Source organism: Salvelinus alpinus, chromosome 17 (assembly GCF_045679555.1).
Source record: "Salvelinus alpinus chromosome 17, SLU_Salpinus.1, whole genome shotgun sequence".
Classification (NCBI taxonomy): Eukaryota; Metazoa; Chordata; class Actinopteri; order Salmoniformes; family Salmonidae; genus Salvelinus; species Salvelinus alpinus.
The window spans coordinates 823,508-846,468 of NC_092102.1; the positions used below are offsets into that span (position 1 = coordinate 823,508).

The window sequence follows — 22,961 nt, forward strand, 5'->3', positions numbered from 1 at the left end:
AGGCGGCGCACAATTGGCCCAGCGCTGCCCGGGTTAGGGGAGGATTTGGCCGGCCGGGATGTCCTTGTCCTATCGCGCTGTAGCGACTACTGTGACGAGGCCGGGCACATGCAAGCTTACACGGTCACCAGTTGTACTGTGTTTCCTCTGACACATTGGTGCGGCTGGCTTCCGAGTTAAGCGAGCAGTGTGTCAAGAAGCAGTGCTGCTTGGCAGGGTCGTGTTTTGGGGGACGCATCGTTCTCGACCTTCGCCTCTCCCGAGTCCGTACGGGAGTTGCAGCGATGGGACAAGACTGTAACTACCAATTGCTTATCACGAAATTGGGGAGAACTAAAAAAAACTAAAATACAATTAAGAAATACCAAACTGTTGGAGCTAGGAACACAAGCATTTCGCTACACCCGCAATAACATCTGCTAAATATGTGTATGTGACCATTAAAATTTGATTTGTACCGATAATACACTGAGTATACAAAACATTAATGTTCTTTCCATGACAGACTGACCAGGTGAATCCAGGTGAAAGCTAAGATCCCTTATTGATGTCACTTGTTAAATCCACTTCAATCAGTTTTGATGAAGGGGAGGAGACAGGTTAAAGAAAGATTTTTAAACCTTGAAACATGGATTGTGTATGTATGCCATTCAGTGGGTGAATGGGCAAGACAAAAGATTGAAGTGCTTTTGGATGTAGAATAGATGCAAGGCGCACAGGTTTTTGTTAAGAACTGCAACACTGTTGGGTCTTTCACGGTCAATAGTTTCCCATGTGTATCCAGATTGGTCCACCACCCAAAGAACATCCAGCCAACTTGACACAACAGTGGGAAGCATTGGAGTCAACATGGGCCAGCATCCCTATGGAATGCTTTCGAAACCTTGTAGAATACATGCCCCAACGAATTGAGGCTGTTCTGAGGGCAAATATTAGGAAGGTGTTTTTAAAGGAAAGGTTGACCCATTTTAATTGTTATATTGTTTTGTGCATCTCTGAGTGATGTGCTATCGATTCCCTGGGTCATTTCATGTTTTCACGTGTATCTGAGCTATTGGCAATCAAGCACTCAGAAATCCGGCCTGTATGACATAGCACTGTGATAAAGTCGCTCTCACTACACTGGAAGTTAATAGGAATACGACTTTTAGATTGCGATAACATCTTTCATACATGTCAGATTTCAATACTGGCCGATGTCATAACTCAGGAGGATGTTTTCTCTGAATGACCCAGTGATCATATTTTTGCGATATTCCCACCTCGAGACATTTTTCATTTAATGAAGGGTCTAGCACATTTTTCCTATTTGTCTGCCTCTTTTGTCCAGGGCGCATTGCTTGGTGCCATTGCCAGAGAATGAATGAAGGAATGAAGGAACGTATGTATCCCCACCCAGCAGACAGTCGACCAATCGTGTTTACGTTGTCATGCTGCGTCACGCGGTTGCTAAGCTAATCGTCACGCAATCCCTTCTCAAAATCAGAGTATATCTCGACAAACGTGTCTATTTTCGTCAAAAGTACGTAATGTCACGATTCCAAAGCTATACGATATTACAGATAGCATGTTAATGATCTCACATCTTGAAAACGATTTGTAATGTACGTTGACAAAATTCAAGCTAATGTGGGATTTTTGAGCTAGCGCACAATAGACTCCCATTTACTCCTTGAAGGAGAGTGCTCCTTGTCCCAGAATTGTCCAGAATGCACGGTGTGGCTCATTGATGTACTATGGGCAACGCTTCCCATCTCCTCAAAAGTATATCTGCCGTTGCGAATGTCAGACTCCACTCTGTGAGGCACATCAGTCTGCAGGTTGAACATGGTGAGATTGTAGACACCTAAATTGATAGTGCAGTTTGTTTAGGCGATTTTACAGCTAACTAGCTACCTTACATGCTGATATAGTCTTTGGTATTATTGTGTGTAGCTACATTTGATAGCTACCTAGCTAGCTAGCCAGCCACCCCATAGAGAGCATTGCATTGTTGATTTAGTAGTCTACCTGAGCTGCAACAGATTTCCACAACAATTTTCCATGTTGCTACCAACCTTATTATGATGCCAAAATGAAACAAAAAATATTGTTCTCACATATTATTCTTATTTAACACTGTAAATTAAAGGAATTAATGGTTTTGGGAGTATTTTTCCTTTAATGTTTGGTATACTCAGTATATGTCTGTTATTATTGTAAATACTGTATATTTTTATTTTATAATTAACAAAGCTAAATCTTTTTTAGATTAATATTACTATTTGTGTTTATTCATCTTATTTCTATACATAAAAAACGATTGTAATATTGACATATATTGTACTCTTTCTCTAAGCACCACCACTATTGTTATCATTATTTATTTTTTACTGTTATTGTCATTATCTCACTTCGCTTTAGCAACAGTGGCTTTGTCATTCATGCTAATAAAGCTTATCTAGAGAGAGAGAGAGAGAGAGATTGCCAATCGTAAATAAAACCCATGTTTATTTTTTTTTTTTCCCTTTTGTACTTGAACTATTTGCACATAAGTATGACATTTGTAATGTCATTATTCTTTTGGAACTTATTTCACTTTTGTTTAGCATCTAGTTCACTTGCTTTGGCAATGTTAACATATGTTTCCCATGCCAATAAAGCCCTTAAATTGAAATTAAATTGAAATTGAATTGAGAGAGACAGAGAGCACAAGAGCAAGTGCTTTTTTCTATTTGTTCACGGCTCACATGAACTTATTTGACCCACACCGCTCCCTGTTGTCATCCCACAGTATTTGACCTTCATCATGATTTATGACAACCCGGTTCCCACGGTAACCCCGAGGAAACTCTCAGCCTCATTGCTTCTTGCCCAATTCCCAGAGAGAAATCTTGAACCTCTCAAAAGGTGACAAGATCTAACCGATGATATCAACTAACTGTCTTCTCAGTACATATTCATTGAACAGGAAAATACTGCAACAGAATACCCTGATGGCACTGATATTGTTTCAAGATATAGGCAAGTCATATTCTTTGCACTGTCATAGTTGTTACCTAGACTGATGCTCCTTTTTCTTTCCTCTTCCGTGGCCTGATCCTGTCCTGGATGTGTGTGTAACCAGCTTATTTTTGACACCCTGTAGGCCTAGGCTGTCTTAGTTCTGGAGCAGTGGGTTTGGAGTGGAACAAGTACCCTGCCTGAGGGGGATATGACGATGAAGAGTTCCCAACAGTTCAACTACTCTACTCATCAACCGTTCTGATCCGTGATTTCTGATGATGCTCTCAAAGGATTAGTGGAGGACTATGCTCTAGGGTTGATAAGGTTGTCCCTCATATTCCAATCCCATTCCACCAATCCAATCTATTTGAGTTGACAAAGATGATTGGATGCTTGCCTGTTGTTAAACATGGAACCACCAACCAGTAGATTAAATTAATTGAAAGTCATGCCCCAAATGTTACCTAATATGGACACTTGGCAAAGTCACTGTGAAGAAGTACTTGAGGCCATAAGCTTCTGAATTATGCAACAGTCATTGGTGTAGTAGACTGCTCCTATTAAGTTAAACGCATATAAAAACTAGGCGCTAGGACCCAGTGCACGTTAGCGCTGCTGCTGCCAGAAGATGGAGACCAGACGGGAGGGAACAAGAGGAAGAGGCGAAGCAAGAGGATTTACTCCGCCCAATTCTGTCCTCGTGAGATAAGACATTTTTGTTTGGACGTCTATGAGAGAGTGTCGGATTACGTGAAGCTTATTTGATCGAATATACATTTCATAATGTTTAGGCTGTTGCAAATGTAACGATATAAGTGGATGAACGTGGCATTCCGGCAACTTTCAGAAAAACTACTTAGTTGTCCCTGTTGTTCACATGTGTATCTGCACTCTCATTGGCTAGAATTGTCCCACCTGATCTCGCCTGCCTTCAATAATTGAGGACATGTATTTCCATTGTTAGAGCGGTCCCTCGGCTATCTTGTCGGCTAAATAGAACATATCATCTTTGAGAACAATGCAAGAGCTGTCTGGTAGTGCTACAGAGAGATTGAGATTGGGAACAGTTGTGAAAGGGATAGTAAAAAGCTAACCACATATTCCATTGCTTGTAGTAACAGACAATACCAGCCTGACGCAACGAGGAGAAATTGAGACACGGTGAATAGGTGCAGATAGAGAGTCGGGTCATTTTCCACGCAGGTTGAAAAGTATGCTGCAAATGAATGAATTTGATGTGGTGCTGAATTGGGTCATGCAGACCACAAGAAAAGCGAAAGACACACACACCTGCCTCCCGTTGCCTTGCAGGTTGAGCGGTGTGCGCTTTCCATAGAGGAACGGAAAATCTTGCCACCCATTACCAAACCGTAGAAGATAACGGTGTCAATTCTCCAGTGGCGCCGAATAATCCAAAACAGAAGAGTGCCTTTACGCACGGAACCAAACAGAGAATTACCAACACAGACGAGAAAACAAGACACAAACCCGGACCGCAATTCAGTTCACACTGTAGGCTATACTTTTTTCAGATAAAATAACACAGCATAATTGTGCTTTTATTATAAACTGTCATATTATTGACTCATTCGTTAATGTTGAAATATGATTCATTTAATTTAAATCAGAATAGATCAAAAACAGGAGATCTCGCCGACCAGACCCCAGTGAATCAACCGGTCAATTAAAGAGTGCAGGTGCTCCTTGCACCGCGCGAATGCAGGACCACGGAGGAGAGAGACAGGTCGCCAGCAGGTGAGTTTAGTTTCAACATCTGATCGGATTATCACACACAGATCATTTGAAAGTTACCTGATTAACATAGGCCAGCCATACATCGTGTAAATATGATGCAATGGCAATTTAAATCATAAACGCAATGAACCGTTATTTATTGGTCAGTATAGGGTTTGTTTGTTTGTAGGCCTATGATGCTTTAGGCTATATGCATCACAGAGAAAGATCCCTAATATTTTGCTGAAAAAGTGCATACTTTTTGGTGTAGTCTGAAGATTTCCAGTGGACTTGATTGTGGATTATTCATTCAGCAGATTGGGGTCATTAGGCCTATGTCCCATATATTTGAGGAACATTTTCTCTAGACTTTAACTATTCACCATGCAATGTGTTATCTTTGGGGAAAAGGTGACATCTTCATGATAGATTTAAGGGGCAAGGGTATGAGGTCAGGTCAATGTAAAAGTGATCTCTTCTGAACCAAACTCACTGCGACAACACCACCATCCTTTTCATCCCCCAAAAGGTATTAATCTAGTGCCTGTACATTTTAAATCAGGCAGGATATCCTTTACCGGGCAACACTCTGCATTTGCTATTCAGTACCATTATACACAAATAGATTAACGAAATGGGCACTCAGGAGGCATCATAAAGTGAGTGTACAGTCTGGTCAGTGGTGGTAATATCTCACTGGTAATGCCCTGAAATGCATTTAAATGAGTGTCTGACTCTATTGAACAAAAAACAATAGAAGCCGCAAGCCTTCTGGGGAGTAATGCACTCTAAATGAAACATGATGACAGCGAAGAGTTGGACATTCATTTACTTCACCATGTATTGCTTGATAACAAAACAATACTTCCTTGCCTTGACCTTGTATGGCAATAACAGTACCATACTTTGTTTAAACCTTTACACACGTGGAAATGGGCCTATATGGATAGGGCCAAATGTAAATGTTTCTAACTGAATAAATATAAAAAGCATATGCATGACCATGGTAGCAATTGAAAGAGAACACTTTGGAGATTATGGAGAAATTATCAGACCAAAGGTGAGGAGACAACAGTTCTCCTGACTGAAGACTGAATTCAAACATTAAAACTGTTAATTTTATGTGCATTTTACATTTACTGTACTTTTTGCAGCATTTGTCAATAATGAAATCTGAAAATACTCTGGATACATTCAGTAACATATTAACAATATTCATGAAAATGTTGAGGTAGGTGCAACATATAAGAAACAATTATTACAAAGGTTTGAGTGAGAGGCCTAACTGGTGTTTAGGCAATTAGGCAATCCCCACAAAACTTCCATTATAAATCTCAATCTGGGTCAGGTGGGCATCATTTGTGAACATGACTAGCTAGTTATACTAATATGATCTTACAGTGTTAGGCTTTCACAAGGCACTTCAACTAAACATATTGTAATTTTGGTGCACATAGAATCAACTCATGAGTGCAAATTTTCTTCAAAATATGACAAACATAGGTTCATTCTGTTTAGGACAACCCAGGGTATGACGCATGTCATCCTTGTAACTGTAAATCAAACATAGCGATCATAAATGTTGATATTGTAAATGACATGAGTTTTGAAATATGGAAATGGGAAGTGCACATTTGGACTCACGGGTGTGTGTTTCCATCCAAGGTCAGCCATACAGGGATTGTTACAGCCAAACCAATGATCAAGGACATCAGCTGCAGCTGCACATCTATGTAATATCATCAGACAAAATGAGAGTGAGAGACAACCAAATAAAACAGACAAACAAGGAATATTCAATGACCTTAAAATACACTACTGAATTCCAAGAATCAACACTTTTATTTATTATCATACGAAGAATGCCTGTGTAAATGGTTAGTGGGTTTGGGCGCAGGTTAATGTTTATTGTCATAAGTCTTGTCCTGGAGGGAGAATGGAGCGATTACATTTTTATACATTTTAATTATTATTATTATTTTTTTTTTAATCTCGTTAGTAGGGACGTCAAACGTTCAGCCTGCTGCATAGGACCTATGGATGCTCTAGTCTAGAGCACCTGGTTAAATTGTGCTTAGGAGGATTTTTTGAATCTCTAAATGGTTAAACTTGTGAAATATTTGATAATTTAAAATATGCGAGTTTGCTTTATTTACTATCATCCTAAATGAAGATATTTAATTAGTTTGTCATATCCAATTAATGTACAGTATATTACGCTACTTTACATGCCGTGGACAGTATGTGATCCTACCTTACACAAGCTGACATTTTGACCACATCGAATTGGGGGGGAAATTACACATCCTTTTTACCTCAGATTGTTGATGTTAGTATAAAAGCTTATAGTCACAATGACACGAGCAATTCCTTAAAACAGATCAATATCTTTGGCTTTGTACTGTTGATTTTGTCATACTCGCTGGGGGTCGCAGGACTTAAAACGCAGCTATCATTTTCTTTCTGAAATGGAACGGATAATTTGGACGGTCTCTTTATATAAATGTCGCTGGCCACACACCAATACACAGATTTGAAAGTCAAACTTTAGTCACTGTTGATATCCTATGGCCAGTCTTGATTCGTTGAAGTTAACAGAAAAAGTTGTTTGCTCCCTTTTTCCGTGATGGCGGTCTCCCAAAATCAACATCTGCCATTCCAAAATGTAGATAGAAGCCTTCTACAAATTCTCATAATCTTGTCACATCTAGCCACTGGGATTTTTGACCGTTCTTCAAGGCAAAACTGCTCCAGCTCCTTCAAGTTGGATGGGTTCCGCTGGTGTACAGCAATCTTTAAGTCATACCACAGATTCTCAATTGGATTGAGGTCTGGGCTTTGACTAGGCCATTCCAATACATTTAAATGTTTACCCTTAAGCCACTCAAGTGTTACTTTACTTTAGCAGTATGCTTAGGGTCATTGTCCTGCTGGAAGGTGAACCTTCGTCCCAGTCTCAAATCTCTGGAAGACTGAAACAGGTTTCCCTCAAGAATTTCCCTGTATTTAGCGCCATCCATCATTCTTTAAATTCTGACCAGTTTCCCAGTCCCCGCTGATGAAAAACATCCCCACAGCACGATGCTGCCACCACCATGCTTCACTGTGGGGATAGGGTTCTCAGAGTGATGAGAGGTGTTGGGTTTGCGCCAGACATAGCGTTTTTCTTGATGGCCAAAAAGCAACATTTTAGTCTCATCTGACCAGAGTACCTTCTTCCAAATGTTTGGGGAGTCTCCCACTTGTCTTTTGGAAAACACCAAACGTGTTTGCTTATTTTTTTATTTAAGCAATGTCTTTTTTCTGGCCACTCTTCCATAAAGCCCAGCTTTGTGGAGTGTACGGCTTAAAGTGGTCCTATGGACAGATACTCCAATCTCCTCTGTGGAGCTTTGCAGTTCCTTCAGGGTTATCTTTGCTCTCTTTGTGGCCTCTCTGATTAATGCCCTCCTTGCCTGGTCCGTGACTTTTGGTGGGCGGCCCTCTCTTGGCAGGTTTGTTGTGGTGCCATATTAAATTTTTTAATAATAGATTTAATGGTTCTCCATGGGATGTTCAAAGTTTTGGATATTTTTTTATAGCCCGACCCTGATCTGTACTTCTCCACAACTTTGTCCCTGACCTGTTTGGAGAGCTCCTAGTGGTGTTGCAGACTCTGGGGCCTTTCAGAACAATTGTGTGTGTGTGTGTATATATATACTGAGATCATGTGACACTTAGATTGCACACAGGTGGACTTTAACTGATTATGTGACTTCGGAAGGTAATTGGTTGCACCAGATCTTATTTAGGGGCTTCATAGCAAACGGGGTGAATACATATGCTCGCACCACTTTCCCATATTATTTTGGGGGGGGATTTTTTGAAACAGACTATTTTGTGTATGTCCATTAAATGAAATCCAAATAAAAATCAATTTAAATTACAGGTTGTAATGCAAAAAAATAGGAAAAACGCCAAGGGGGATGAATACTTTTGCAAGGCACTGTATTGATTAGGTTATTCCAAGTTTCTATGTGGCCTTTGAATAGTGTTAGTTTAAACAGCGCAACACCCCAAACGTTTGTCCCCTGTTCTATTGATTTCAGCGTGATATCGATGTAAGTGATTACCAAAAACATTACACTTACTGCGTTGGTGACCGACTTTAATCAAAATGCAACACTTAAAAATGTAGCTAGATGTCTTCTAGAAATTGTCCTCATACCAGTGATGTACACATTATTCCCGGATTCTGTGGGGTTTTAATAGGATGTGCAACCTCCCCATTGGGCGAACACTGGTTGAATCAACGTTGCTTCCACGTCATTTCAATTAAATTATGTGCAACCAACGTGGAATAGATGTTGAATTGATGTCTGTGCCCAGAGGGTCATCTTTCCCCTCTCGTGCAATTGATTTCAACATGATAAGCGATAGGAGTGATTGCTTTTCTCTTTCTGTTTTGGTGACCCCCGTATCAAAATGCAACATTCCAAAATGTAGGTGACTGTGTTCTGCAGGTTGTCGTCTAACAAAATATATCCAATTTCCATGTGGTTTTTGAGTTGTGGTAGTTTCGGAAGCGCATATCTCACCCTAATCGATGAGTGATTTATTGCCACTGGACAAAACAAGTAGCAATAGTGCGTGTGCAGTTGATACGGTGCTTGTTTTATCAAATACAAAGACTTATACTGTCTGATTACTATTGTTGCACATGTACTGTATGTGTAAATATGTTTAGGTTTTCAATATATCACAAACAGTTTTTCATATTGGTTATTGATTTGGACACTTAACTGTATTTTGACATTGGGCTATTTATCAATATGTCTTGTTAACAGAAAGCAGCAAAAGCATCAAGTTTCATGAATATAAATTGAACTTTCAACATTTATTTCCAAAGTTATTGTACGTAATCAGGTAAAAACTGCTGAATGAGTCCAAAAACATGCTGTGATTTGATTTACTTGTATGATATACCAGAAATCACCAAGATAGGCTAGCTGCAAAGTCAAAATTGGCTATATTGTAAATGTTCTGGATTTTCTTGTTGTTACTTTTTGTTTGGGATAGGCATTAGGGTTAGCAGTGTGGTTAGGGTTAGGTTTAAAATCAGATGTTATGACTTTGTGGCTGTGCTAGCTAGTGACCACTGCAGAGCTGCCTCCAGAAAAAAGATTAATGACGAAAAAAGCTGACCTGCAGTTTAGACATCCGTCTTAATCCAAAACAAAAATGTAACAGTTAAATAAGTAGTGTCTAATACAAATAATAAGCAGAATGTCAGGTGTTAGGGCTGGGCTGGAACAGAAACCTGCACAACCAGAAGATCTCTAGGAGTAAGGTTGGCCGTGCATGTTCTAGGCCTATGCATTGTTACTTTTTAACAGAATTGTTGTAGTCCTACAATCAATATTAACAGTAAACCAATGGCATGTAACCAATTGGAGATATACTGTACCCTTCAGTCTATTCAGGACTTGGGACTTTCATTAGGACCTTAATCCGCAGACAGGGTTTAGCAGCTTTCACAGGTCTCTGCAACTGAGATTAGGAAACAAAGAAATTAGACCAGGACTTGCTTAATTATTCTCAAGCGATATAACATTTGATATTTCGTTGCGATTGTGTTTTTGTATAGTCATAGCTAGTTTTGTCTTTGGGAATGGAAATCTGTTCATTATTTAGTTAGCTTGTATACTAGCTTGGTAGCTAACATTGTTGTTTTTAGCAGATAAAGCTATGTTTGTGTCATAAAAAAATATTGGATGGCTGTAAATCCTATTTATATGTAGCTAGCTAGCTAACGTTACCTAGAATAGATGGTTAACTTGATAAACAACTTTCCCATGTGCTACACATCATCGTGGCACCTTCACCTCCTGCTGCTAACTTTACTATCAATTCAGGTACTTCATCCCGCTGCGATGCTTCTTTGGGAAATCTATCAACTTTAATTTTGAAAAATAGATTTGTTCCCAGTCGTAAGGATCATCCCACCCTCAAATAATATGGTCAATATGCACATTTTCATCTCGAGAAAAAAATTAGACTATCTGTTTACAGCCACAATTGAACACTGTTGTCTACAAATGCACCAATAGTTATTTGGGTTTCAAGGTTCACTTGCGCTCCTCCTCAAAAAGCCTTTCAAAAATTGTATTGAGATGTGCCTTTGTTAAGTAAATCAGGTGTTCAATGAGGGGAAAAGGAGACTGGAGTGCCACTTTAAGTGTTCACTAGCAGCTATGAATGACTCACAGCACAGTTTCACCTTATTTACAGGAACATTGTTCAGTACCATACTGTATTATTCATAGTAGCCTATCATACACTGGAGCATATGATACATAATAGAACACGCTGTACAGCAAACATTATACACACCACTGCCCTGTAATTGTCACACATCTACTGTAGCCTATGTCCTGTGCAGGGGGCAGGTTGGACACGGGAGAGCTGGTAGGATGGTACAGCATGACGCACTTTGGTGGCAGGTAAGGCGATACACTTACAGTGTAGCTGCATGGATAGGTATGATATTAGAGCAGCCCCTGCAGCGGCTGCATTCCATTCGGAATCGACAAGGTCCGAGGAAAGGGGAAGAAAGCGAGTGATAAGATTGGACTGGATTGCGTTGCAGCCCCTCTGGCTCAGGAACCAAAAGTAGTCAACACAACAGCATGGATTGATGTCACCACAGGGTTGGCATTTGGTGGTAGGATCCCCCCATCGTCATGGTAATCCATCAAGATCTGGTTTTCTGGTTACATTGGTCCCCTCCAGCAGATGTCTGAATGCTTGGTAAATGGCCAAATTCCTCCTTAGTTCCTCCTCATCATATAATACAGCCAAACCGTCTCTCTCCCAGCCCATAGTAGACTCCAGTCACCTCCAGTACAGCCTTGGAGTCACAGTACCCCCATCCATTTCACATCAAAGGGATGGATTCTCCTCCCTGCCTCGGGGATGTTGTGTTTCGATACCATTCCATGTCCTCAATCCTATAGTGTCAGTCATAACATTAAACATTCCTACACTGTAGAATACATGCAAGATGAGGGGGTTCTATAATCTACAGTATATTTTCCTGTTGAGTGCAGTTATTTGACTGTTGAGTGGTTTTGTGTGTCTATGTCTTGTTAATTGCTTTTGTTTGATGTAGACTAGCTATTTCATGTTGAATGGTGATCTGTAGCTCTACAATCAGCGGTCTCCAACAGGTCGATCGCGACCAGTAGCTCGCAGCCCATCTAGGAGTAGCTCGCCAAACAATTCTGAAAGTGCATCTATTTTTCACGTGTTCCACCGCAAACTGTCATAAACAAATCTCACAAGTATCATACACATCAAGCTCCCTGCTACTATCCAATCAAATCCACATTAACATTATTCCACCCCTAGTTAGCCACAATTGGCTTAAAAAGCTAAACGTAACACAATATCTGCCAATTAATTTTCAGCAATATTGCCCCTGTATGTATGTGTGGTATGAGTGTCTGCTATGCACGTAGTGTAGCATAATTATATCATGATTGTATCAATCGGGTGGCCTTTTGTTTAGCAAACTCTGTCATGACAAATGTTTTGCAAAATGCACAATTAAAGGGGTATTACACTCAATTTGAAAGCTGGGAAAAATGTATGATTAGCTCACGACATGTTTCAGAATTTAAAGTAGCATTTGTAGTTAGCAGTAGCACACTGCCTAGTCTAGTGTCTCTGAATCGAACTGTTAAACTCACAATAGAGCAATTGTAGATGGACAGTTGACTGCTCTCTGGTTGTTTATCTTCGGGGTAGGGTTAGCTCTCGGTTCTGCGGTCCATGTGGTCCACTCATGCTGTTACGTAGACGATTCAGTTATTTACTACTGAGCGGTGGACCGCAGAGCTCTATGACACTCACTCAAGAACAGGACGCTCTGATTGAACAGGGTGTTTGTTGAGGTTATATGGAATGAAGTGTTTAGTTGTTCCTCTCAAGCAGGTCCCCAGTGTTCACAAAGTGTGATTGTGTGTGTGAGAGAGACCCTTTACCTGTTGTGTGAGAGACAGTGTGACCCAATGTATGTGTCCTTGTCTTTGACGGGAAACTGTACACAGCTAGATCATTCTTAACTGATAATGAATCTTCAGCTGAGACAAGAGGTAGAGTCTGTTTGGGCCTGGCAGAGAGAAGTGAGTCAGACCATGAAATCAAATGTTTTATTTCATTAGTCTATTGTTTACATTTCTCAAGAATTATTGGGGAGTTGGACTAAAAAAGCACTGAAGAGAGCAATCTCTCTATATTGATTTGCTGTGTGGACATTTGCTGTTTTAGACACCCACTCCCCATCTTTTCAAAGTTATTATGCCATTTCCCCAGAATGGAATGCAACAAATGTCCGTGTTTCATTTCATTGAAGGTTTTTCACCCCTCCAACCCATCAGCACACATTGCTGTTTGGCTAAAACCCAAAAGGTTACATTGGCCTAAAATAGACCTACAGTAATGATGACATGAATGCAGCTATGGTTGATACAAGTGAGCCACTCAAAATAGTGCCCCAGTTTACAGACAATTTGCCAAAGCTTTTCAACATAGTTATATATTTTTTATATCCATTATATTGGCTGATTTGCCTAAACTCAAGCATGCTAGCAGATACCCATAGACTTCCAGTCATTGCGCTATCGCTAATTAGCATTGGCTTGCAAAACTAACTCTAACTCCCTTCACACTGGCCAAAGAGACATAACAATTATATCGCTTAAACCCTTAACTTAATCAATCCCAGAACAACAGCAAAGGACCTTGTGAAGATGCTGGAGGAAACGGGTACAAAATAATCTATATCCACAGTAAAACGAGTCCTATATCGCCATAACCTGAAAGGCCTCTCAGCAAGGAAGAAGCCACTGCTCCAAAACCGCCATAAAAAAGCCAGACTACGGTTTGCAACTGCACATGGGGACAAAGATCATACTTTTTGGAGAAATGTCCTCTGGTCTGATGAAACAAAAATAGAACTGTTTGGCCATAATGACCATCGTTATGTTTGGAGGAAAAAGGGGATGCTTGCAAGCCGAAGAACACCATCCCAACCGTGAAGCACGGGGGTGGCAGCTTCATGTTGTGGGGGTGCTTGCTGCAGGAGGGACTGGTGCACTTCACAAAATAGATGGCATCATGAGGGGGGGAAATTATGTGGATATATTAAAGCAACATCTCAAGACATCAGTCAGGAAGTTAAAGCTTGGTCGCAAATGGGTCTTCCAAATGAACAATGATCCCAAGCATACTTCCAAAGTTGTGGCAAAATGGCTTGGAGTGGCCATCACACAGCCCTGACATCAATCCCATAGACAATTTGTGGGTAGAACTGAAAAAGCGTGTGCGAGCAAGGAGGCCTGCAAACCTGACTCAGTTACACCAGCTCTGTCAGGATGAATGGGCCAAAATTCACCCAACTTATTGTGGGAAGCTTGTGGAAGGCTACCCAAAACGTTCAACCCAAGTGAAACAATTTAAAGGCAATGCTACCAAATACTAATTGAGTGTATGTAAACTTCTGACCCACTGGGAATGTGATGAAAGAAATATTAGCTCTACTATTATTCTGACATTTCACGTTCTTAAAATAAAGTGGTGATCCTAACTGACCTAAGACAGGGAATTTTTACTAGGATTAAATGTCAGGAATGGTGAAAAACTGGGTTTAAATGTATTTGGCTAAGGTGTATGTAAACTTCCGACTTCAACTGTATATACAAAAGTATGTGGACACCCCTTCAAATGAGTGAATTTGGCTATTTCAGCCACACCCGTTGCTGACAGGAGTATAGAATCTAGCACACAGCCATGCAATCTCCATAGACAAACATTGGCAGTAGAATGGCCTTACTGAAGAGCCCTGTGACTTTTAACGTGGCACCGTCATAGGATGCCACCTTCGCTAAATGTCAGTTTGTCAAATTTCTGCCTTGCTAGAGCTGCCCTGGGCAACTGTAAGTGCTGTTATTGGGATGTGGAAATATCTAAGAGCAACAACGGCTCAGCTGCGAAGTGGTAGGCCACACAAGCTCACAGATTGGGACTGCGGAGTGGTGAAGCGCGTAGCTCATAAAAATCGTCTGTCCTCAGTTGCAACACTCACTACCGAGTGTTGACGTTGCGTCCAGAGTCATAAGAACTGATAGTCGGGAGATTCATAAAATGTGTTTCCATAGCCAAGCAGCCGCACACAAGCCTAAGATCACCATGCACAATGCCAAGCGTCAGCTGGAGTGGTGTAAAGCACGACACCGAATACAAACAGTGTAGCTATTCCCTCCGCAAGGCAATCAAACAAGCTAAGCGTCAGTATAGAGACAAAGTAGTTGCAATTCAATGGCTCAGACACAAGAGGTATGTGGCAGGGTCTACAGTCAATCACGAACTACAAAAAGAAAACCAGCCCCGTCGCGGACCAGGATGTCTTGCTCCCAGACGGACTAAATAACTTCTTTGCTCGCTTTGAGGACAATACAGTGCCACTGACACGGCCCGCAACCAAAACCTGCGGGCTCTCCTTCACTGCAGCCGACGTGAGTAAAACATTTAAACGTGTTAACCCTCGCAAGGCTGCAGGCCCAGGCGGCATCTCCAGCCGCGTCCTCAGAGCATGCGCAGACCAGCTGGCTGGTGTGTTTACGGACATATTCAATCAATCCTTATCCCAGTCTGCTCCTCCCACATGCTTCAAGAGGGCCACCATTGTTCCTGTTTCCAAGAAAGCTAAGGTAACTGAGCTAAACGACTACCGCCCCGTAGCACTCACTTCCGTCATCATGAAGTGCTTTGAGAGACTAGTCAAGGACCATATCACCTCCACCCTACCTGGGCCTAGACCCACTCCAATTTGCTTACCGCCCCAATAGGTCCACAGACGACGCAATCGCAACCACACTGCACACTGCCCTAACCCATCTGGACAAGAGGAATTCCTATGTGAGAATGCTGTTCATCGACTACAGCTCAGCATTTAACACCATAGTACCCTCCAAACTCGTCATCAAGCTCGAGACCCTGGGTCTCGACCCCGCCCTGTGCAACTGGGTACTGGGCTTCCTGACGGGCCGCCCCCAGGTGGTGAGGGTAGGTAACAACATCTCCACCCCGCTGATCCTCAACACTGGGGCCCCACAAGGGTGCGTTCTGAGCCCTCTCCTGTACTCCCTGTTCACCCACTGCGTGGCCATGCACGCCTCCAACTCAATCATCAAGTTTGCGGACGACACTACAGTGGTAGGCTTGATTACCAACAACGACGAGACGGCCTACAGGGAGGAGGTGAGGGCCCTCGGAGTGTGGTGTCAGGAAAATAACCTCACACTCAACGTCAACAAAACAAAGGAGATGTTTGTGGACTTCAGGAAACAGCAGAGGGAGCACCCCCCTATCCACGTTGATGGGACAGTAGTGGAGAGGGTAGTAAGTTTTAAGTTCCTCGGCGTACACATCACGGACAAACTGAATTGGTCCACCCACACAGACAGCGTTGTGAAGAAGACGCAGCAGCGCCTCTTCAACCTCAGGAGGCTGAAGAAATTTGGCTTGTCACCAAAAGCACTCACAAACTTCTACAGATGCACAATTGAGAGCATCCCGTCGGGCTGTATCACCGCCTGGTACGGCAACTGCTCCGCCCACAACCGGAAGGCTCTCCAGAGGGTAGTGAGGTCTGCACAACGCATCACCGGGGGCAAACTACCTGCCCTCCAGGACACCTACACCACCCGATGTCACAGGAAGGCCATAAAGATCATCAAGGACAACAACCACCCGAGCCACTGCCTGTTCACCCCGCTATCATCCAGAAGGCGAGGTCAGTACAGGTGCATCAAAGCAGGGACCGAGAGACTGAAAAACAGTTTCTATCTCAAGGCCATCAGACTGTTAAACAGCCATCACTAATATTGAGTGGCTGCTGCCAACATACTGACTCAACTCCAGCTCACTTTAATAATGGAAATTGATGGGAATTGATCAAAAATGTATCACTAGCCACTTTAAACAATGCCACTTAATATAATGTATATGTATATACTGTACTCTATATCATCTACTGCATCTTGCCTATGCCATTCTGTACCATCACTTACTCATATCTTTATGTACATATTCTTTATCCCTTATACACTTGTGTGTGTATAAGGTAGTAGTTGTGGAATTGTTAGGTTAGATTACTCGTTGGTTATTACTGCATTGTCAGAACTAGAAGCACAATCATTTCGCTACAATCGCATTAACATCTGCTAACCATGTGTATGTGACAAATAAAATTTGATTTGATTTGACCATTGGACTCTGGAGCAGTGGAAATGTGTTCTCTGAAGTGATGAATCATGCTTAATCATTTGGCAGTCGGACAGACGAATCTGGGTTTGGCAGATGTCCGGAGAATGCTACCTGCCCGAATGCATAGTGCCAACTGTAAAGTTTGGTGGAGGAGGAACAATGGCCTGGGGTGGTTTTTCATGGTTTGGGCTAGCCCCCTTAGTTCCAGTGAAGGGAAATCTTAACCCTACAGCCAACAAAGACATTCTAGATGATTCTGTGCTTCCAACTTTGTGGCAACAGATTGGGGAAGGCCCTTTCCTGATTCAGCATGACAATGCCCCCGTGTACAAAGTGAAGTCCATACAGAAATGGTTTGTCGAAATCGGTGTTGATGAACTTGACTGGCCTGCACAGAGCCCTGACCTCAACCCCATCGAACACCTTTGGGATGAATTGTAATGCCCACTGCGAGCCAGGCCTAATTGTCCAAGATCTGTTCTCAACCTCACTAATGCTCTTGTGGCTGAATGAAAGCAAGTTCTCACAACAATGTTTCAACATCTAGTGGAAAGCCTTTCCAGAAGATGGCAGCAAAGGGGGAATAAACTCCATATTAATGTCCGTGAGATTTTTGATGAGCAGGTGTCCACATATTTTTGTAATGTATTTATAAAAAAAATTGACCATTGTTTCCAATTAAAATCACAGTAAGGTACTTAATTGTTACCCAGAAATGATTTGATATTGAGATAAAAATGTCTGCATTGGACCTTTTAAAGTGTAAGAGAGAGATGTCCACTTGAAGTTGGAGACAGTTCCCATGGAAATGTAATGTTAATTTCACACCAAAATGACTAGAGATGAATAGACACTCAAACAGAACAGAATTGTAAGATAGATGAGACGAGGCAGGAGCGATCAATTATAGATTCAAGACAAACAATGTCTACACAAAACAATGCTATGTTTAGTAAATAACAAAATGGACATACAGGTAACTGCCGAAATAATGTAAACACTTTTTGTTTTATTTATTAATTTAAAAATAACATTTTAGGGGGTAGATCCGATTTAATATTACAGATTGTAGCTTCCATCAATGTAATTGTCTGCATCACTTCCAATCTCCCATATATTTTTGGGCATTTTATATATACACTGCTCAAAATAATTAAGGGAACACTAAAATAACACATCCTAGATCTGAATGAATGAAATATTCTTATTAAATACTTTTTTCTTTACATAGTTGAATGTGCTGACAACAAAATCACACAAAAATTATCAATGGAAATCAAATTTATCAACCCATGGAGGTCTGGATTTGGAGTCACACTCAAAATTAAAGTGGAAAACCACACTACAGGCTGATCCAACTTTGATGTAATGTCCTTAAAACAAGTCAAAATGAGGCTCAGTAGTGTGTGTGGCCTCCACGTGCCTGTATGACCTCCCTACAACGCCTGGGCATGCTCCTGATGAGGTGGCGGATGGTCTCCTGAGGGATCTCCTCCTAGACCTGGACTAAAGCATCCGCCAACTCCTGGACAGTCTGTGGTGCAACGTGGCGTTGGTGGATGGAGCGAGACATGATGTCCCAGATGTGCTTAATTGGATTCAGGTCTGGGGAACGGGCGGGCCAGTCCATAGCATCAATGCCTTCCTCTTGCAGGAACTGCTGACACACTCCAGCCACATGAGGTCTAGCATTGTCTTGCATTAGGAGGAACCCAGGGCCAACCGCACGAGCATATGGTCTCACAAGGGGTCTGTGGATCTCATCTCGGTACCTAATGGCAGTCAGGCTACCTCTGGCGAGCACATGGAGGGCTGTGCGGCCCCCCCAAAGAAATGCCACCCCACACCATGACTGACCCACCGCCAAACCGGTCATGCTGGAGGATGTTGCAGGCAGCAGAACGTTCTCCACGGCGTCTCCAGACTCTGTCACGTCTGTCATGTGCTCAGTGTGAACCTGCTTTCATCTGTGAAGAGCACAGGGCGCCAGTGGCGATTTTGCCAATCTTGGTGTTCTCTGGCAAATGCCAAACGTCCTGCACGGTGTTGGGCTGTAAGCACAACCCCCACCTGTGGATGTCGGGCCCTCATACCACCCTCATGGAGTCTGTTTCTGACCGTTTGAGCAGACACATGCACATTTGTGGCCTGCTGGAGGTCATTTTGCAGGGCTCTGGCAGTGCTCCTCCTGCTCCACCTTGCACAAAGGCGGAGGTAGCGGTCCTGCTGCTGGGTTGTTGCCCTCCTACGGCCTCCTCCACGTCTCCTGATGTACTGGCCTGTCTCCTGGTAGCGCCTCCATGCTCTGGACACTATGCTGACAGACACAGCAAACCTTCTTGCCACAGCTCGCATTGATGTGCCATCCTGGATGAGCTGCACTACCTGAACCACTTGTGTGGGTTGTAGACTCCGTCTCATGCTACCACTAGAGTGAAAGCACCGCCAGCATTCAAAAGTGACCAAAACATCAGCCAGGAAGCATAGGAACTGAGAAGTTGTCTGTGGTCACCACCTGCAGAACCACTCCTTTATTGGGGGTGTCTTGCTAATTGCCTATAATTTCCACCTGTTGTCTATTCCATTTGCACAACAGCATGTGAAATGTATTGTCAATCAGTGTTGCTTCCTAAGTGGACAGTTTGATTTCACAGAAGTGTGATTGACTTGGAGTTACATTGTGTTGTTTAAGTGTTCCCTTACACAATGCCAAAAAATATATGGGAGATTGGAAGTGATGCAGACAATTACATTGATGGAAGCTACAATCTATCTGGAATATTAAAGGCGGATATATATATATATATATATATATATACATACATACATACATACATACATACATACATTCATACATACATACATACATACATACATACATACATACATACATACATACATACATACATACATACATACAGTGGGGAGAACAAGTATTTGATACACTGCCGATTTTGCAGGTTTTCCTACTTACAAAGCATGTAGAGGTCTGTCATTTTTATCATAGGTACACTTCAACTGTGAGAGACGGAATCTAAAACAAAAATCCTGAAAATCACATTGTATGATTTTTAAATAATTAATTTGCATTTTATTGCATGACATAAGTATTTGATCACCTACCAACCAGTAAGAATTCCGGCTCTCACAGACCTGTTAGTTTTTCTTTAAGAAGCCCTCCTGTTCTCCACTCATTACCTGTATTAACTGCACCTGTTTGAACTCGTTACCTGTATAAAAGACACCTGTCCACACACAATCAAACAGATTCCAACCTCTCCACAATGGCCAAGACCAGAGAGCTGTGTAAGGACATCAGGGATAAAATTGTAGACCTGCACAAGGCTGGGATGGGCTACAGGACAATAGGCAAGCAGCTTGGTGAGAAGGAAACAACTGTTGGCGCAATTATTAGAAAATGGAAGAAGTTCAAGATGACGGTCAATCACCCTCGGTCTGGGGCTCCATGCAAGATTTCACCTCGTGGGGCATCAATGATCATGAGGAAGGTGAGGGATCAGCCCAGAACTACACGGCAGGACCTGGTCAATGACCTGAAGAGAGCTGGGACCACAGTCTCAAAGAAAACCATTAGTAACACACTACGCCGTCATGGATTAAAATCCTGCAGCGCACGCAAGGTCCCCCTGCTTAAGCCAGTGCATGTCCAGGCCTGTCTGAAGTTTGCCAATGACCATCTGGATGATCCAGAGGAGGAATGGGAGAAGGTCATGTGGTCTGATGAGACAAAAATAGAGCTTTTTGGTCTAACTCCACTCGCCGTGTTTGGAGGAAGAAGAAGTATGAGTACAACCCCAAGAACACCATCCCAACCGTGAAGCATGGAGGTGGAAACATCATTCTTTGGGGATGCTTTTCTGCAAAGGGGACAGGACGACTGCACCGTATTGAGGGGAGGATGGATGGCGCCATGTATCGCGAGATCTTGGCCAACAACCTCCTTCCCTCAGTAAGAGCATTGAAGATGGGTCGTGGCTGGGTCTTCCAGCATGACAACGACACGAAGCACACAGCCATGGCAACTAAGGAGTGGCTCCGTAAGAAGCATCTCAAGGTCCTGGAGTGGCCTAGCCAGTCTCCAGACCTGAACCCAATAGAAAATCTTTGGAGGGAGCTGAAAGTCCGTATTGCCCAGCGACAGCCCCGAAACCTGAAGGATCTGGAGAAGATCTGTAGGGAGGAGTGGGCCAAAATCCCTGCTGCAGTGTGTGCAAACCTAGTCAAGAACTACAGGAAACGTATGATCTCTGTAATTGCAAACAAAGGTTTCTGTACCAAATATTAAGTTCTGCTTTTCTGATGTATCAAATACTTATGTCATGCAATAAAATGCAAATTAATTACTTAAAAATCATACAATGTGATTTTCTGGATTTTTGTTTTAGATTCCGTCTCTCATAGTTGAAGTGTACCTATGATAAAAATTACAGACCTCTACATGCTTTGTAAGTAGGAAAACCTGCAAAATCGGCAGTGTATCAAATACTTGTTCTCCCCACTGTACATACATACATACATACAGTTGAAATCAGGAAGTTTACATACAACTTTGGTCAAACGTTTCAGGTAGCCTTCCACAAGCTTCCCACAATAAGTTCGGTGAATTTTGGCCCATTCCTCCTGACAGAGCTGGTGTAACTGAGTCAGGTTTGTAGGCCTCCTTGCTCGTTTCAGTTCTGCCCACACATTTTCACACTATACGATTGAGGTCAGGGCTTTGTGATGGCCACTCCAATACCTTGACTTTGTTGTCCTTAAGCCATTTTGCCACAACTTTGGAAGTATGCTTGGGGTCATTGTCCACTTCCTGACTGATGTCTTGAGATGTTGCTTCAATATATCCACATCATTTTCCTCCTTCATGATGCCATCTATTTTGTGAAGTGCACCAGTCCCTCCTGCAACATGATGCTGCCACCCCCGTGCTTCACGGGTTGGGATGGTGTTCTTCGGCTTGCAAGCCTCCCCATTTTTCCTCCAAACATAATGATGGTCATTATGGCCAAACAGTTCTATTTTTGTTTCATCAGACCAAGGACATTTTTCCAAAAAGTATAATCTTTGTCCCCATGTGCAGTTGTAAACAGTAGTCTGGCTTTTTTTATGGCGGTTTTGGAGTAGTGACTTCTTCCTTGCTGAGAGGCCTTTCAGGTTATGGCGATATAGGACTCATTTTACTGTGGATATAGATAATTTTGTTCCTCCAGCATCTTCACAAGGTCCTTTGCTGTTGTTCTGGGATTGATTTGCACTTTACACACCAAAGTACGTTCATCTCTTGGAGACAGAACGCGTCTCCTTCCTGAGCGGTATGACGGCTGCGTGGTCCCATGGTGTTTATACTTGCGTACTATTGTTTGTACAGATGAACGTGGTACTTTCAGGAGTTTGGAAATTTATCCCAAGGATGAGCCAGACTTGTGGAGGTCTACAATTTATTTTCTGAGGTCTTGGCTGATTTCTTTTGATTTTCCTATGACGTCAAGCAAAGAGGCACTGAGTTTGAAGGTAGGCCTTGAAATACATCCACAGGTACACCTCCAATTGACTCAAATTATGTCAATTAGCCTATCAGAATATTCTAAATTCATGACATAATTTTCTGGAATTTTCCTAGCTGTTTTAAGGCACAGTCAACTTAGTGTATGTGAACTTCTGACCCACTGGAATTGTGATACAGTGAATTATAAGTGAAATAATATCTAAACAATTGTTGAAAAAACTACTTGTGTCATGCACAAAGTAGATGTCCTAACCGACTTGCCAAAACTATAGTTTGTTAACAAGAAATTTGTGGAGTGGATGAAAAATACGTTTTAATGACTTCAACCTAAGTGTATGTAAACTTCCGACTTCAACTGTGTGTGTGTATATATGTATATTTGTATATATACATGTATGTATATATGTAA

At 42.1% G+C, this 22,961-nt stretch overlaps 1 protein-coding gene across 2 annotated transcripts in view; it reads left to right on the top strand.

Moving 5' to 3' along the window:
* The first annotated feature begins 3,628 nt into the window (after positions 1-3,628).
* Positions 3,629-22,961, top strand: part of LOC139541920 (serine/threonine-protein kinase SBK1-like) — a 40,961-nt gene continuing 21,628 nt past the window's right edge. The window contains exons 1-2 of one of the 2 annotated variants that reach the window (XM_071346817.1): positions 3,629-4,497; positions 4,614-4,740. In XM_071346817.1, the coding sequence (XP_071202918.1) occupies positions 4,703-4,740 (38 nt within the window). In that variant the 5' untranslated portion in view covers positions 3,629-4,497; positions 4,614-4,702. The remainder of the gene's footprint in view (positions 4,498-4,613; positions 4,741-22,961) is intronic. The other variant, XM_071346818.1, reaches the window with a different exon arrangement.